This window comes from Rhinoderma darwinii, chromosome 2 (assembly GCF_050947455.1).
Source record: "Rhinoderma darwinii isolate aRhiDar2 chromosome 2, aRhiDar2.hap1, whole genome shotgun sequence".
Lineage (NCBI taxonomy): Eukaryota > Metazoa > Chordata > Amphibia > Anura > Rhinodermatidae > Rhinoderma > Rhinoderma darwinii.
Genome location: NC_134688.1, coordinates 406,487,649 through 406,504,912, shown reverse-complemented (window position 1 = coordinate 406,504,912; position 17,264 = coordinate 406,487,649). Strand labels below are relative to the sequence as shown.

Genomic DNA, 17,264 nt, shown 5'->3' with positions numbered 1-17,264 from the left:
GGGTCACTTCGCTCAGGGGTATCACTTGTTGTGGGGTCACTTCTCTCAGGGATTTCTACTATGGTGGTGGTCCTGGGGCGTCTCCTAGGGGGTCCCTCCTCTTCATCGCTGGATGAGGAGGTAGACAAATAAAATACTGTATCGCCATCCGACGAGTCTGTGTCGGAGGCCAGAAATGCATACGCCTCTTCAGCAGTAAATGTCCGTTGGGACATGCTTGTTGTGCGAAGACAAAATTTATATACTGCAAAAAAATAAATCCCTAACTGGGAGCAATAGGATAGCACAACTAGCACAAATGTGTGTTTTGTTTTTAGAGAGCAAGTGGACTTCCCTGACACTAAAGCTAACTAGGGCGAGGGTTCCTAACACTAAACCTAACTAAATTTTATGTGGACTTCCCTAACGCTAAACCTAACTACGGCGACGATTCCCTGACACTAAACCTATCTAGATTATTTCAAGCTTCCCTGACACTAAACCTAACTACGGTGACGGGTGCCTGACACTAAACCTATCTAATTATTCCGAGCTTCCCTGACGCTAAACCTAACTACGGTGATGGATCCCTAACGCTAAGCCTATCTACGGTGACCGATTCCTGACGCTAAATTCCCTGACACTATACCTAACTACGCTTTTTGACGGTTCCCTGACACTAACTAACCCTAATACTAAACTAACCAGTTAAATTTTCAAAATTGGCTAAACTAACTATTTTTTTTTGTTTCTTTTTTTTCTTTTTATATTTTTTTTTTTGTTTTATGTTTTATATAGAAAAAAATGAAAAAAAAATCCCCAGGGACCAAGAAATGTGGTCCTGAAGACTGAAAAGTGGTCAGTGATAGGAGATCACTGACCAAAAAACGTGGGTAGAACTCAAAGAGGAAGGGAACAGGAGTGGGTAGTGGATGGGGTGGTGGGAAGCAAAAAAAACGTTGTTTTAGAAACTTTTTTTCACTTTTTTTCACTTCTTTTCTCTCTGACTCTCTGCTCACAACCGATCTCAACGCCTCGCTAACTCCAACAGGGCGTTCAGGGCGGTTGCAGCAGGATGTGAGGTCAGAGAGAGGAAGTGACGAGAATGATCGCTGCTATTGGCTAGTTACTCACTGACTAGCCAATAGCGGCGATCGGCGAGGCGGGACCATAGTAAATGGTCCCGGCCCATTATGCTGTGATAGCATGCTGTCAGAAACAGCAGCTATCACAGCTCAGGAACGCCGGGCTCGAGCACTGCTGTGCTGAATGAGACCGATCGCTGCTATTGGCTAGTTACTCACTGACTAGCCAATAGCGGCGATCGGCGAGGCGGGACCATAGTAAATGGTCCCGTCCCATTATGCCGTGATAGCCTGCTGTCAGAAACAGCAGCTATCACAGCGCATGAACGCGCCGGGCGCGCGCACCGCTGTTCTAACTGCAAGACGTACTATTACGGCATGGAGCGCGAACGATAGAGCTGCCATGACGTAATAGTACGTCAAGGAGCGGGAAGGGGCTAATACTAAACTAACCAGTTAAATTTTCAAAATTGGCTAAACTAACTATTTTTTTTTGTTTCTTTTTATATTTTTTTTTTTGTTTTATGTTTTATATAGAAAAAAATGAAAAAAAAATCCCCAGGGACCAAGAAATGTGGTCCTGAAGACTGAAAAGTGGTCAGTGATAGGAGATCACTGACCAAAAAACGTGGGTAGAACTCAAAGAGGAAGGGAACAGGAGTGGGTAGTGGATGGGGTGGTGGGAAGCAAAAAAAACGTTGTTTTAGAAACTTTTTTTCACTTTTTTTCACTTCTTTTCTCTCTGACTCTCTGCTCACAACCGATCTCAACGCCTCGCTAACTCCAACAGGGCGTTCAGGGCGGTTGCAGCAGGATGTGAGGTCAGAGAGAGGAAGTGACGAGAATGATCGCTGCTATTGGCTAGTTACTCACTGACTAGCCAATAGCGGCGATCGGCGAGGCGGGACCATAGTAAATGGTCCCGGCCCATTATGCTGTGATAGCATGCTGTCAGAAACAGCAGCTATCACAGCTCAGGAACGCCGGGCTCGAGCACTGCTGTGCTGAATGAGACCGATCGCTGCTATTGGCTAGTTACTCACTGACTAGCCAATAGCGGCGATCGGCGAGGCGGGACCATAGTAAATGGTCCCGTCCCATTATGCCGTGATAGCCTGCTGTCAGAAACAGCAGCTATCACAGCGCATGAACGCGCCGGGCGCGCGCACCGCTGTTCTAACTGCAAGACGTACTATTACGGCATGGAGCGCGAACGATAGAGCTGCCATGACGTAATAGTACGTCAAGGAGCGGGAAGGGGCTAATACTAAACTAACCAGTTAAATTTTCAAAATTGGCTAAACTAACTATTTTTTTTTGTTTCTTTTTTTTCTTTTTATATTTTTTTTTTTGTTTTATGTTTTATATAGAAAAAAATGAAAAAAAAATCCCCAGGGACCAAGAAATGTGGTCCTGAAGACTGAAAAGTGGTCAGTGATAGGAGATCACTGACCAAAAAACGTGGGTAGAACTCAAAGAGGAAGGGAACAGGAGTGGGTAGTGGATGGGGTGGTGGGAAGCAAAAAAAACGTTGTTTTAGAAACTTTTTTTCACTTTTTTTCACTTCTTTTCTCTCTGACTCTCTGCTCACAACCGATCTCAACGCCTCGCTAACTCCAACAGGGCGTTCAGGGCGGTTGCAGCAGGATGTGAGGTCAGAGAGAGGAAGTGACGAGAATGATCGCTGCTATTGGCTAGTTACTCACTGACTAGCCAATAGCGGCGATCGGCGAGGCGGGACCATAGTAAATGGTCCCGGCCCATTATGCTGTGATAGCATGCTGTCAGAAACAGCAGCTATCACAGCTCAGGAACGCCGGGCTCGAGCACTGCTGTGCTGAATGAGACCGATCGCTGCTATTGGCTAGTTACTCACTGACTAGCCAATAGCGGCGATCGGCGAGGCGGGACCATAGTAAATGGTCCCGTCCCATTATGCCGTGATAGCCTGCTGTCAGAAACAGCAGCTATCACAGCGCATGAACGCGCCGGGCGCGCGCACCGCTGTTCTAACTGCAAGACGTACTATTACGGCATGGAGCGCGAACGATAGAGCTGCCATGACGTAATAGTACGTCAAGGAGCGGGAAGGGGCTAATACTAAACTAACCAGTTAAATTTTCAAAATTGGCTAAACTAACTATTTTTTTTTGTTTCTTTTTTTTCTTTTTATATTTTTTTTTTTGTTTTATGTTTTATATAGAAAAAAATGAAAAAAAAATCCCCAGGGACCAAGAAATGTGGTCCTGAAGACTGAAAAGTGGTCAGTGATAGGAGATCACTGACCAAAAAACGTGGGTAGAACTCAAAGAGGAAGGGAACAGGAGTGGGTAGTGGATGGGGTGGTGGGAAGCAAAAAAAACGTTGTTTTAGAAACTTTTTTTCACTTTTTTTCACTTCTTTTCTCTCTGACTCTCTGCTCACAACCGATCTCAACGCCTCGCTAACTCCAACAGGGCGTTCAGGGCGGTTGCAGCAGGATGTGAGGTCAGAGAGAGGAAGTGACGAGAATGATCGCTGCTATTGGCTAGTTACTCACTGACTAGCCAATAGCGGCGATCGGCGAGGCGGGACCATAGTAAATGGTCCCGGCCCATTATGCTGTGATAGCATGCTGTCAGAAACAGCAGCTATCACAGCTCAGGAACGCCGGGCTCGAGCACTGCTGTGCTGAATGAGACCGATCGCTGCTATTGGCTAGTTACTCACTGACTAGCCAATAGCGGCGATCGGCGAGGCGGGACCATAGTAAATGGTCCCGTCCCATTATGCCGTGATAGCCTGCTGTCAGAAACAGCAGCTATCACAGCGCATGAACGCGCCGGGCGCGCGCACCGCTGTTCTAACTGCAAGACGTACTATTACGGCATGGAGCGCGAACGATAGAGCTGCCATGACGTAATAGTACGTCAAGGAGCGGGAAGGGGTTAAATAAAGCTGATTAACTGATCGGGCAGTTTTGTCATTTATGCAACTGGTGGGATTGTTCATAAGAGCAATTCCACAGACGATTGATCAGCCACATTGCAGCTGATCACTATCTTAGTAAGGTTTAGTAGTCAAGGGGCAACAGGTCATAGTTACTACTTGTGGGACAGCTGACACCCCATCAAACTATGAGGCTGGGTTCACACGACCTATTTTCAGGCGTAAACGAGGCGTTTTACGCCTCGAATTACACCTGAAAACACGGCTCAAATACGTCGGCAAACATCTGCCCATTCATTTCAATGGGTTTGCCGACGTACTGTGCCGACGACCTGTAATTTTACGCGTCGCTGTCAAAAGACGGCGCGTAAAATAACAGCCTCGTCAAAGAAGTGCAGGACACTTCTTGGGAAGTAATTTGAGCTGTGTTTCATTGACTTCAATGAAGAACAGCTCCAAATTACGTCCATAATTAACGCCTCGCAAAACGCGAGTACGAGCAATTACGTCTGAAATGCAGGAGCTGTTTTCTCCTGAAAACAGTTCCGTAATTTCAGCTGTAATTGACGTTATCGTGTGCACATACCCACAGTCTGTTCTGTCTATAGAAGACAACCAATAACACACCAGTAGTCTCAGAATAGATCCTGGATGTATTTTTGACTGTCATGTACTCAGATTTATATTATTTTATTGGGTCTACCGGTAGTGATAGAAATAGTTCTAGTCTAAGCGCAATTTACATGAGCAGATAACCGGTCAGATTTTAACGCTAATGTGTGAGCATGCACGATAATCTCCAAATGTGAATAGGTGACTGAACGACTAGCGATAATATGGTTGTTGATCATTCAAATAATCATTTATGTGAACCTAAAAATAATTGTTGGCTGTTCTGACATTGGGGTTTGTAACATGAATCTTTTGATATCCAACAGACCAACATGTACTACTGGTGAACAAGTAATGATGTTTTTACGGTTTTTGAGACGATAACACTGCGTGTAAATACCGGTCTAGAATTGCTATTCAATAGTTTAGAGTGATTTCTGCTTGTGTAAATGGCTTCTCCATATTTATATTCCCCATAAAATGAGTTTAGAGGAGAGCTCTCTGCCCTGGTCAGCTCCACATTACAGTCTCTCTCCTGCTCATCGCTGTCACCTCACCCCTCCTCCTATTCTCCTCTGGAGATAGATAAGGGGCCTGTTTATTTTGGCACAGCATGGTAACACAGGAGAGAAAGGCTGGGACTCCCCCTCCTCCACGTCTCCTCTGTCCCTCCCCTGCCTGAGCATCTCCTTGCAAGCTGCCTGAGCGTATTAGAGAAGCAGTACTAACTCAGTCAGGGCTTAGCAGTGTGCAGGAGCAGCAGTAAGCAGTGCAGCATCAGTAGTATAGAAGCAGCAGTGAGTGGTGCAGCACCAGTGATCAGAAGTACAGGAGAAGTAGTGAGTGGTGCAGCACCAGTGATCAGAAGTACAGGAGAAGTAGTGAGTGGTGCAGCACCAGTGGTCATAAGTAGTACAGGAGCAGCAGTGAGTAGTGCAGCACCAGTGGTCATAAGTAGTACAGGAGCACCAGTGATCAGAAGTACAGGAGAAGTAGTGAGTGGTGCAGCACCAGTGGTCATAAGTAGTACAGGAGCACCAGTGGTCAGAAGTAGTAAGCAGTGCAGCACCAGTTTTCAAAAGTACAAGAGAAGTAGTGAGCAGTGCAGCACCAGTGGTGAAAATTACAGGAGAAGTAGTGAGCAGTGCAGCACAAGTGGTCAGACGTACAGGAGTAGTGAGCAGTGCAGTGAGTGGTCAGACGTACAGGACTAATGAGCAGTGCAGTGAGTGGTCAGCAGAATACAAGAGCAGTGCGCAGTGGAGAGCAGGACTCTGCATCCTGTCAGGTACAAGTGGGGTTTCCCGCCTAGTAGCAGCAGCAGAACCTGAGCGCCTGCCTTCATACACAGTGACAGGTGACTAGCACAGAGGTGACCTCCGCACATAGCCTGTATACAGCAGCTCCCAGCATCACCTCACACGGCGGAAGTGACCGGTGCAGGACAAGGTGTCGCTCATCACTACAGGACATGAGTGTGTAACGTGCGCTGCTGAAGTAAAAGTTACTGCACGTTTTCTCCCAGCGGCTCCGGGCACTATGGATAACCAGGGCGTGGAGGTATCCGTGTGGCCGGCGGTGAGCTGCAGGAGTATGGCGGAGGAAGAGCAGGTGTGCCCGCTGCGCGGAACAGTACAGGGGCTGCAGGCGGAGATGGAGGACTTCAGGCGCGGGGTGGAGAGGCAGCTGGAGGACGTGCTGAGACTGTCCGGACCGCTCTCCCGTACTGTCACCGACCTGCAGTGCGAGAACCGGCGTCTACGGGAGCAAGTGGAGAAACTCAACCGCCAGGTGGAAGCACTGAGCCGGGCAGCAGGGCTGAGCGGGGAGGGTCAGACCAGGTACTCCAGCCATGCTCTGCTGTCAGTGTCTGCAAAAGCTCAGGTCAGTCACTGCTTGTATACAGCTATATGATTTGCATAACGAAAATGGTTGCAAATGTCTTGTTCAAAACATCAAGAATCATTCTCCTTGAATAAAGTCGTTGTGCTATTTTATGTATATGTTAATAATTTTATAGTGAAAAGGTCTACAACTTTCATTTACTCACTATTGTCAAGATCTCTGATTGTTGTCAGTTGATGATAACATTCTCGTTTACAACCAGAGGCTGAAAATTACAGACCAAATTTGCCAGTGACGGAAAAAAAACCAACACGGCAGATCAAGTTTTCCATAGATTTTTGCATGCTTGTTCGAGTCATGCAAAGGCACAAACTGTCAGCGGAAAATGGGCTACGTCGACCTTTATTGGCGGTCCCAAATCTCTCTAGTCTGGTTTCACACACAGTGTCTTGATACCTTATCGGTGACTTTTTTATTCTGCGGTTATTTGCACAAAACTGCTGCTGCCAGATGCAGATCCGTTTTACCTACATTGATACATTGCAACAAACTGGCCGGGAGAAGTCCAGAGCTTTGATGCTAATGTATATACTCTCAGGGTTGACTACTGGATGTAATTGTATCTACTTCTCAGCTGCGGGCAGGACTAGGTCTCTACAAGGTTTCTCTTTTGGAGAATATACACAAGAATGTTTTCATCCACTGAGAGCAAGCAAAGTATATTAGAAAGTTGCAGAACTGTTTAATCTCTTTTAATGTGTTTGTTTATCGGACATTTATTATGTTGAGAGGTTCTATTGTATTTTTTACATACCATATATATATATATGGTCAAGTTCACAATGAGCGTCTTTCTGTAGCTTGCACACCTCTGTATAATGAAGATGCAAGTTTTTTTTGGTGTTTCTTCATCTTATACCTTCTTATGCTTTTCCTTAACATTAACTGCAGGTGTATAGATAGATATACACGTGTAATTTGTGAAAATGGCACCAAAATGTGGGGCATGTTTCAAGTTTACAAAGCTGGTGTTTTGATGGGGCTCAGTTTGCATGTGTCTGGGCGTACATGTGCACTTTTTAACAATATCACAGATGTTGGCTTTATAAATATGGCGCAACATGTGCATCTTGATAGCTGTGCCCCTATTTGACCCCCTATTTCATGCAGCAACAATCAGTCCGCAGGCGTTGGAAATTTTGTATTTTTTTTTGTTTGTTTTTTTTAAAAGCCCTTTTATTCGTGAATCAGCGGGCTAAATAAAATCCTGGATAACCCCTTCAAAGGGGTTTTTGCTATTTAAGATCATTTATAGCATATCAAATGGATATGCCATAAGCGTTTCAACCACAGAAAGGGGGATGCCTAGTCCCCCAAACATCTCAGAGAGGTTTAGATTATAATCTAAGGGTGTTACAGAGACATCAGAGATCGCTTACTGAAAGCGGTCATGTCTCTTATTCATTATGTTTTCAATACAATATAATATATCATGCAGCCAAGATTTCCCTTACGTGTTAAAGCGTACCTGTCGTTTCAGGTGACTTTTTAGAATAAGCCTTCATGTGTATAAATGGAGAATAACACTATTCCTGGCCATTCGGTAACTTGTATACGGCATTTTTGATCAGTTTACGTCTATGTATGCTCTTTCTAATTGTCAGATTTCAATGTGAGAAAGAGGAGAATCCTGTTCCCCCAATCTATCTGTAGCACACCCTCAGAAGCAGCATGGAGGACATTATACATCAATGAGCAGTGTAGCTTCAAATCCAGTTTTTGGGTGAGAGAGAACACTTACTATAGGCTGCAACAGGGTCTCTGTGTGTCTCTGCCTCCCTCCAGCAGCTCCATCCCCTCAATAGATTTATTATATGCGCAGCATGTAACCTAAACCCTCAGTGAACTGATAATCCAGATTTTAGCAGTAAATGGAGAGCACATAATGAATTCAGGGGTGGGGGCAGGTGAAGTGCCTTATAAGTAGAGAGAGAGGGGCATTTTTCTCTAATAAGATATATTACAAGGTTTCTTGTATTCGTTTGTACTATTGATTTGTTGAAATGAAAGTGACAATTTAATTCCTTAAAGCTGGTAATAGCTGTTGGCCAACAATAAGGTGCTGGTAGGTTGTCGCATGTATCTGGAGCCATGCTGACTGTAGTGCATCCCACATTTGTTTGAGTAATACTGCCACCCTTGGCCCGAAAGCCAATAATCATCCCTTTTTGGAACTCTGATCGCCCCTTTTACCCATGGCAACAACGAGTGATGTGTTCAGGCAGCCTATCGCATACCTTATACCCACCAAGCCAGCCCACGACACATCACTTCCTTCATGGGCTACGCGCTGCCGATGTCGAAAGCAGGAGGACGTCATAATAATGTGACTCCACTGTGTACGTGCTTGACTTGGTCGAGTGTGCATGTATTTTTAATGGGGAGAGGGGAATAAGCCGCTATTAGACCTTAATGCGGCTTCTCTTCCGTGGGAGCAAAGGATTCTGCCATTGGGGGACAATTGGATGAAAACGGTGGGTATATGGCCAATTTTATTACGAATTATGAGATCGTAATAGTAGATCATGCTTTCAATGCTGAGGGGTTAGACAAAGATATAAGGATACTTGTATATTAACACAAATTTAGCAGAGGATTAAATAGTACTTGTACTGTCAGAGAAATTTTGATATGATTGAGCGACATATCAGAAGTTTTAAATGTTGGTGGTCGACGTTGACGAGTAGAGCCAATTACAGCCAAAGGTGCAGAGTGCTCAGCTGAGTGCTTCTGCCCCTTTTTTTTTAAGCAATTGTGGTAGTCTCCGCTACTGGACCCTCACTCATTAATACTTCTGATATGTCGCTATGACATTTTCAGAGTTTTCTGAATGTGTGGTTACTTTTTAAGCTGGCTGTAAAAAGATTTGTTTCCTCTGATCTGAGAAGCATTCAGATAATTCTATGGACGTTCTCATATAATGTGTCTGACTCTACCATTTATTATTGCGAATCTGCCATGATGTATGACCCCTTTAACTTAACCAGTTCAGGACCGGGCTATTTTGCGCCTTCAGGACCAGACACCGTTTAGCCATTTTTAGCACGTGTTAAATGGCTGTAACTTTTTTATTTGTGCTAACGACATGATTTTTGCGACGTTTTTTCCGTAGACAATGCAGGTTTCATTTTTTATCGTTTTTATACACACCTTTTTTGCTATTTTAGAATTTGTATTCATAAAGTTTGAAAATAATAGTAAAAAAATAAGCTTTTTTACGTTTCAGCTATTTTTTTGGGGTAATATGCGTTTACCCTAAAATAGACCTTTTATTTGTGATCGTCATTGTCTACCGTAAATTTTAATATATTACATGTCTATATTAGGGTAATTGGGTCAGCGCTAGCGTTACAACAAAAATTGGCGGGGGGGGGGGGAACGTTTTTTTTTGGGGTGGGTATTTTATGTGTATTAATTTTTTTTTGCACTTTACTTTATTCTTTTATTACTATGGTCTGTCCCTCAAAGGACAAAAAAGACCTTTGGGGAATTCTATATATATTTTTTTCTTTCTTTTACACCATGTTTTTCCACTGTAACTGGAGCTGCACAGTTACAGGGGAAATCAGCCATCTCATAGTGACGATTGTCACTAACTGGGCTGTGCTGGGTCTAGTAAGACCCAGCAGCAGTCTGTCAGTAATGGCACCCGGCGATCATGTGACCAGTCACATGCTCACCGGGAGGAATAGAGACAGCGCCGCTGCTGCTGTCTCTATTCCTATACACAGCGTTCATTGAGCGCTGTGTAAAAAGACATCGGAGAAGACAGAAGCAGCTAAAGCTGCTAATATCTTCTCCTCAGGGTCCCCGGCAGTCACTGACAGCCGGAGACCCGACATTCAGCTGCCCGATCGCGCGGGCAGCAAGTTAAAACCCGAGCCGTAAAAAGTCTATGGCTCGGGTTTTAAGGACCCGTCCCTGACCGCTGGCCGTAAAGATACAGTTAAAGAGAAACTTTCACCTCCCCATGCATGTGCAGCATGTAATGGGCAGGGATGCACAAACCCTGGGGCACTTAACATTTTTTTTTTTTCTACCCTCCGTTATTTAGATATCGGTGCCATTATATTTGGCGCCCGATATTTAAATAACCCCCATGAACGGTCAATGGGGCGTCTACTGGCAAGGGGGCGTATTACTATGGCTGTGACACTGTCCAATCAGATATGGACAGTGTTACAGCAAGATAGAGGAGAGAGAGAGAGAGAGAGAGAGTGTGCGCGCGCACGTGCTCACTCTTCAGCTTTCAAGATCCATTTTCTGGGGGTGTGTCACTGCTATGGACAGTGTAAGGGTATGTTCACACGGCCATTTTTCGGGCCGTAAACGCTCGAAAAACGTCCGAAAATTCGGAAGCAGAACGCCTCCAAACATCTGCCCATTGATTGCAATGGGAAAAACAGCGTTCTGTTCCGATGGGCCGTTTTTTTACGCGGCCGTTTTGAAAAACGGCAGTGAAAAAGAAGTGCAGCTCACTTCTTGGGACCTTTTTGGAGCCGTTTTTCATTGACTTTAGAAAATGTCTCCAAAGACGGCCGTAAAAAACGCAGCGAAATTCGCTCTTGAAAACCGCTCCGTATTTTCAGACGTTTTTGAGTTTCCATGTGAAAATCCCCTAAGAGCTGTGGAGCACTCATTTGTTCAGCTCTTGCGAGAGATCAGTCTTGTACTTTGTCTGCCGAAATGACAAATGCACAAAATCACGGTAAAGAAGCATGCGGTTTATCAATGCGGTTCCAACTGCACCTCAACCGCATAGTATGAGTGAACTTTCATTGCTTTGTTTTTGTTAAGGGTTTATTCGTTTGGTGCAGTTAAAACGCAATTTGATCCGGTTTTCAATGCAGGAATAACACAGCAGCATTGAAAAAATGCTTTAAAATTGTTGCAAAAACGTAGTTTTTGGATGCGTTTTAATTGCACCTCAACCGCGGCGTGTGAACATAACCTTTTAGGCCTTATTCACACAAGCGTATTTCACGTCCATGTTACGCGCGTTAAAACAACGGACGTCACACGGACCTATGCAATTCAATGGGGCCATTCAGACATTCAGTGTTATTTGACGCAGCGTGTCCGCTGCATGAAACTCACTGCATGTCCTATTCTTGTGCGTCTTTTTGCGCATCACGCACCCTTTTGAAGTCAAGGGGTGCGTGAAAAAAACGGACCGAACACGGACGTCATCCGTGTGCTGTCCGTGTTTTTCACGCACCAGTTGCTAAAGAATTGATGAAAAACACCTTCAGTTTTTTGGTTTTTTTTGCTGACGTAAAAAACGCCTGACATACGGATAACATACGCGCGTAAAAAACAGACGTGCACCATACACAGATGCCACTCGGAACTGCAACTCAGGAAAAACGCTGCATTTTTTACACTCGCAAAACGGCACGTTCGTGTGAATAATGCCTAATAGAAAGAATTTATGATAAAGCCAATATTCTTTAAAGGGGTGCTACCCGAATTAAAAATTATCACCTATTCACAGGATAGGTGATAAATGTTTGGTCACTGGGAGCCCCACCGATTATGTGAACGGGAGTCCTGAACCCGCCATTCTCCCTTATTGCATCCCCCGCAGTGAGGAGGAGCTTGAGCTCCATTAACGTCTGAGTGACTGAAACAGCCGAGCGCTGTGGTCGAGCGCTGTCTACGTCCTTCCCGTTGACTTTGTGCGCTGCTGCTGCTTCATTCATTCTCAACTGCCGCTCCATTTAATCGATCTAACAATCGGTGGGTCCTCCAGCAATCCGAAAATAATTATTTATCCTGTGGATAGGTGATCATTTTTGCTTCTGGAACAACCCTTCAAATTTAAAAAAAAAAAAAAAGTTTTTTCTGTGTCCTCCCACAATCTATATTTATCTATAGTACTGTTCACTTTATATTATATTTATAATGCTGTTATTTCGGTTCATTGTACTGAACTTACTGTAATGTGTTAAACCACGAATGGACAGAATGGTCTGAAAAAAATCTGCCAGTAAAAATCAAATGTCAATTTACAAAACCGTGCAGATTTGTATAGTGTATAAGGGTCTAAGTGAAAACCCTCAGGGCATGTTCATATGCAAAGTAACTTTTCCTCTGCGGAAATGACCTTGCATGCAGATTTTAATAGGGATTTCATCCTTTGCATTGCACACAGGGCAGTTTTGATGCATTTTTCTAGTAAAACGAAGACCTGATTAAAAAAACAGATTAAATATAAAGCATAAAGACTTGGATTGTACAATCCTGCCACATAAACAAGACCTAAAAATGCAACAACTATGTGAACAAGTCCTGAAAAAAAAAAATTTTTTATGATACCTTGTAAAATGTACAATATATGCTATATTTTGTTTCATATATGACCCTGTTTACATCTGTGGCGTAGGCTCTGCCACAGATTATGTGACAACTTGAAAGCAATCCTAGTGCTTCATTTAGCAACCCCGTTGTAAGTTAATGGTTTCTGTCGGGTGCTGGTGGTATCCGTTGTATGTAAGACTAAAATCAATAATGTATATCTATCTTTTCACTTTGGCAAAGGCATAATTGTAATCTATTAGGTGTTTTTATGTTTTATGAAAACAAAGTAACAAGTTCAGGATCAAAACACTGTAGATACAATGGGGAGAATTTGGCAACATTTCTATGTCAGTCTTCTGGCATGGAAAAGTTGCAAAAGGGTCTAAAAGTCACAATTTGCATTTTAAATGGACAATTTTGGCTTTTTTTACACCGCCCTCGCCACTTCTGTGGAAATTGGGAGTCCCTTCACAAAAGGGGGTGTGACCGCAGCAGCCCAACACATTTATTATAATTTACGCCAGAAAGCTTTCATAAATCATAGTGGAAAACGACACCATCTCCTAACTGGCGTAGGATTCACGCGGGGGGGGGGGGGTAGCAAGGTAGGTGCCTATGCTGAGCCTGTTCTTTGTTTCCCCCCCAAAATCTGCCTACCGGCGCAACAGACAATAAATGAAAAAAAAAAAATTTAAGCCAGTCCTGTTCTCCCCTGCAGGCCCCTCATCATAACGTGGCTCTTACAACGTACTGACGCCAGCCAGCGTTAGGACGTTGTATGTGACGCAGCACTGATGATGAGTGCAGCGTCACATATAAGCTCTACGTCAGGACCGTGTGTGAAACACTCGGTGCGCTGAGGGAGCTTGAGGGGATCTGAAGGGGCGAATAAGAGCAGTGAGGTTACGATATTTTTATTTTATGGCTGATGGGGACAAAGGATGGCGCACGGCCCGCTGAAAGGTGTTTGCTCTTAATAAATGTGTCACATCTTACTCCTAGATTCTATTCGGACTGCTGCATGACACGCCAGTCTTAGTGAATTCCCCTCAATGTTTCCTAAATGAATGTCTTCAAGAATGCAGTATTGCAGGGCAATTTCAAGTGATCCAGTGGCTATATCTAGAACTCCCCTTCTTATGTCTTTCACTGCTGGACATTTGGTGTGGAATTCTTTCCTTCCTCCCCCTTTCATTGTTAAAAATAGCTGACCACTTTAAGTAGCCCCTTGTCCAGTCATTGTGTCAGACTGTCCCGCAGAGAGCCTTCACAGAAGCTTTATTCTGATCATGTCCTGTCTGTTTCAGGTAATCTCTATGTCCCTGCTCAGCGGTGCTGGGGTTTGTTGTGACTATTCAGTCTTTCTAGGAATTATATTATTGTTGGAGAGTTTGAAGTTAGTTTTATTTGATAATTATACAGTTTGTTTTTGTGCTAATGCCGAGACGTTACTTAGTTAGCATTCGTTAAGCTAATGATTATTTACTGCAAAATTGTCATAAACCTCTAGGCTTTATATTATGTTTGTTTATGTGGTTTTATTTCTACTCAACATGTTTGATGTGCATGTTGTATATAGTTGGGTTCACACACCATGTTTCTCATGCAGATCTTACTTTGTAAAAATACCTTTAATACCCTTTGTTACTTTATATCATACGGATGATGTGCTAATCTTTCAATTATGCTTTTTCTCTGAACGTTTTTACAAAAGCAAAGTTCTGACCGAAATACTGCTGTATGAAGTAGCCTTCTGCTTTTTCTTTCAGTATGTGGAAATGCGCAGAATTATGGGTCTATTAGTCCATTATAATAAATTAGAAATTGAGTAAATTGTAATTGCATCGGGACAATAGCTGTGTTTTTTTGTTTTTTTTGTTTGTTTTTGTTTTTGCTATTATGAGAATCATTTGATATTTTTCCCATACTAGCAAAACATCTCCGGGCGCAAATACATTATCTGCAAGTCTGACTGATTATTTGTCATAGTCTATGCCTGTCGTTCCAGCCGGACTCTACAGAATATATGTACTTTGATACTTTCTGAGTGTGATTCAACGCTCCTGTTGTGATGGTCCTTTTTGTGTTCCTATCATGATGTTGCCAGACATAAGGCTGTCTCACTATTTCCTGAAAGTCACCCGCTGTGCCCTATGTAGTGCAGCTGAAATAGCTTAATGGCACTGCTATTTTATTAAAAATGTTTTCCATTCCCCCCCCCCCCTTCCTTCACGGCAGGTTGTCTGATTTATCATGTTAAAACAGGTGGATACGTCGGTTGTTGTCACTATGACCTTTCTGCCAGTAACGATAAAGCCACCTGCTGTGTAATGTATAGAGATCATGAGAATGTACACAGAGTCCATCACAGCTGAAGATCATGTACTAAATTTAAATGACTTGGTATCAAAAGTAAGCTGATAGCAGCATGCCCTCCAATGTGACCTATTTCCCCCTGGATGTACTGTTCTACTTCTGTTCTTACCATTTACTGTATATCCACATAAAACTTAGCTATAGTTAAAGGGGTTGGCCAGGAATTATTATTTTGTTCTAAAAAGTGTCCCCCAGCCTTGGCTTGCCTTCCCTAAAACCCCCTACTAACCTTCTAACCAGTCTGTTTGATCTCCATTGTCACTGCTGCTCTGTTTGTTTACATCCCTTGCTTCTGTTCCTATCTGTTTCCTGTCTTGTAACCCACCATACCCATGATCCCTTGCTGCATCCGAGGAGACGGGTTACACCCCCCTCTTCCTCCGCAGCATCTCTGCTATTTACATACTGCCATGCCCCTCTATATTCACAGGTCATTCCCTGCTCTAATTAGTCACCCAGCTCCCTGCACTGTCACACACACCAGGTAATAATCACACAGGGGTGATGGGGGTTATATACAGGGGTGATGGGCATAATACACAGGGATCATGGGGTTTATACATAGGGATGATGAGGGTTATATAGAGGAATGTTGACCCCCATCATCCATGTATTTATATAACCCCCATCATCGATGTATTTGTGTAACCCAGAGTGGGCGATGAGAGAAGCGGAGCGGGTGTGTACGAGGAAAGATGCAACAGCCAGGCATTGAGGGAACTCCAGGGATATCCTCTGTAGATACTGCCACACACCCACCTATAGATGATGCCACAGTGCCCTCTGTCGATGATGCCACTCACCCACCCGTGGATAATTAAGTGTTACGACTTTTACTTCCTCTAGCTAGTCAAGTTTGATCGTCTTCTCGGCATGGACTGTGATGTCAGAGGCTTCACCAGAGTCATGGGGCAGGGCCTATACTAGCTTTCTGCTTGGGACTCCGGCTCTGGAGAAGCCCCTGACATCACTGTCCATATATGCATTACCTTGAAGTGATTGTTACTTTTTCTGTTTATTTAGTTTTTTCTTACTTGACAATATAATAACTTTATTATGGAACATTTTTTTTAAAGCTATTAAAGGGAAGGTGTAATTTTTTTTTAGTCATTATATTGCTTTTTATATAATGTAAAGAATTATTTTATTTATGTTGTCACTTTCAACTTTTTTATGTATTAACCCCTTCCCTCTTTAGCCACTTTTAACCTTCCTGACCGAGCCTCATTTTTCAAATCTGTCATGTCACTTTATGTGGTAATAACTCCGGAATGCTTTCACCTATCCAAGCGATTCTGAGATTGTTTTCTCGTGACACATTGGACTTTAAGTTACTGGCAAAATTTGCTCGATATGTTCAGTATTTAATTGTGAAAAACACCAAAATTTAGCGAAAAATTAGCATTTTTCTCAATTTAAATGTATCTGCTTGTAAGACAGGCAGTTATAACACACAAAATTGTTGCTAATTAACATCCCCCATATGTCTACTTTAGATTGGCATTGTTTTTTGAACATCCTTTTATTTTTCTATGACATCACAAGGCTTAGAACTTTAGCAGCAATTTCTCACATTTTCAAGAAAATTTCAAAAGGCCATTTTTACAGGGGCCAGTTCAGTTGTGAAGTGGCTTTGAGGGCCTTATATATTAGAAACCCCCAAAAAGTCACCCCATTTTAAAAACTTCACCCCTCAAAGTATTCAAAACAGCATTTAGAAAATGTCTTAACCCTTTACACATGTCACAGGAATTAAAGCAAAGTAGAGGTGAAATTTACAAATTTCATATTTTTTTGCAGAAATAAATTTTTTGTACAATTTTTTTTTATAACACGGAAGGTTTTACCAGAGAAATGCAACTCAATATTTGTTGCCCAGTTTCTGCAGTTTTAGGAAATATCCCACATGTGGCCGTAGCGTGCTACTGGACTGAAGCATCGGCCTCAGAAGCAAAGGAACACCTAGTGGATTTTGGGGCCTTATTTTTGTTAGAATAAATTTTAGGCACCATGTCCGGTTTGAAGGGCTCTTGCGGTGCCAAAACAGTCAAAATCCCCCAAAAGTGACCCCCATCTGGG

The 17,264-nt window shown here is 43.3% G+C and overlaps 1 protein-coding gene across 1 annotated transcript in view; it reads left to right on the top strand.

Annotated features, from left to right (window-relative positions):
- The first annotated feature begins 5,353 nt into the window (after positions 1 to 5,353).
- The window catches only part of SMTNL2 (smoothelin like 2), a 127,312-nt gene continuing 115,401 nt past the window's right edge, over positions 5,354 to 17,264 (top strand). The window contains exon 1 of the mRNA XM_075854144.1: positions 5,354 to 6,488. Within this exon, the coding sequence (XP_075710259.1) occupies positions 6,144 to 6,488 (345 nt within the window). The 5' untranslated portion in view covers positions 5,354 to 6,143. The remainder of the gene's footprint in view (positions 6,489 to 17,264) is intronic.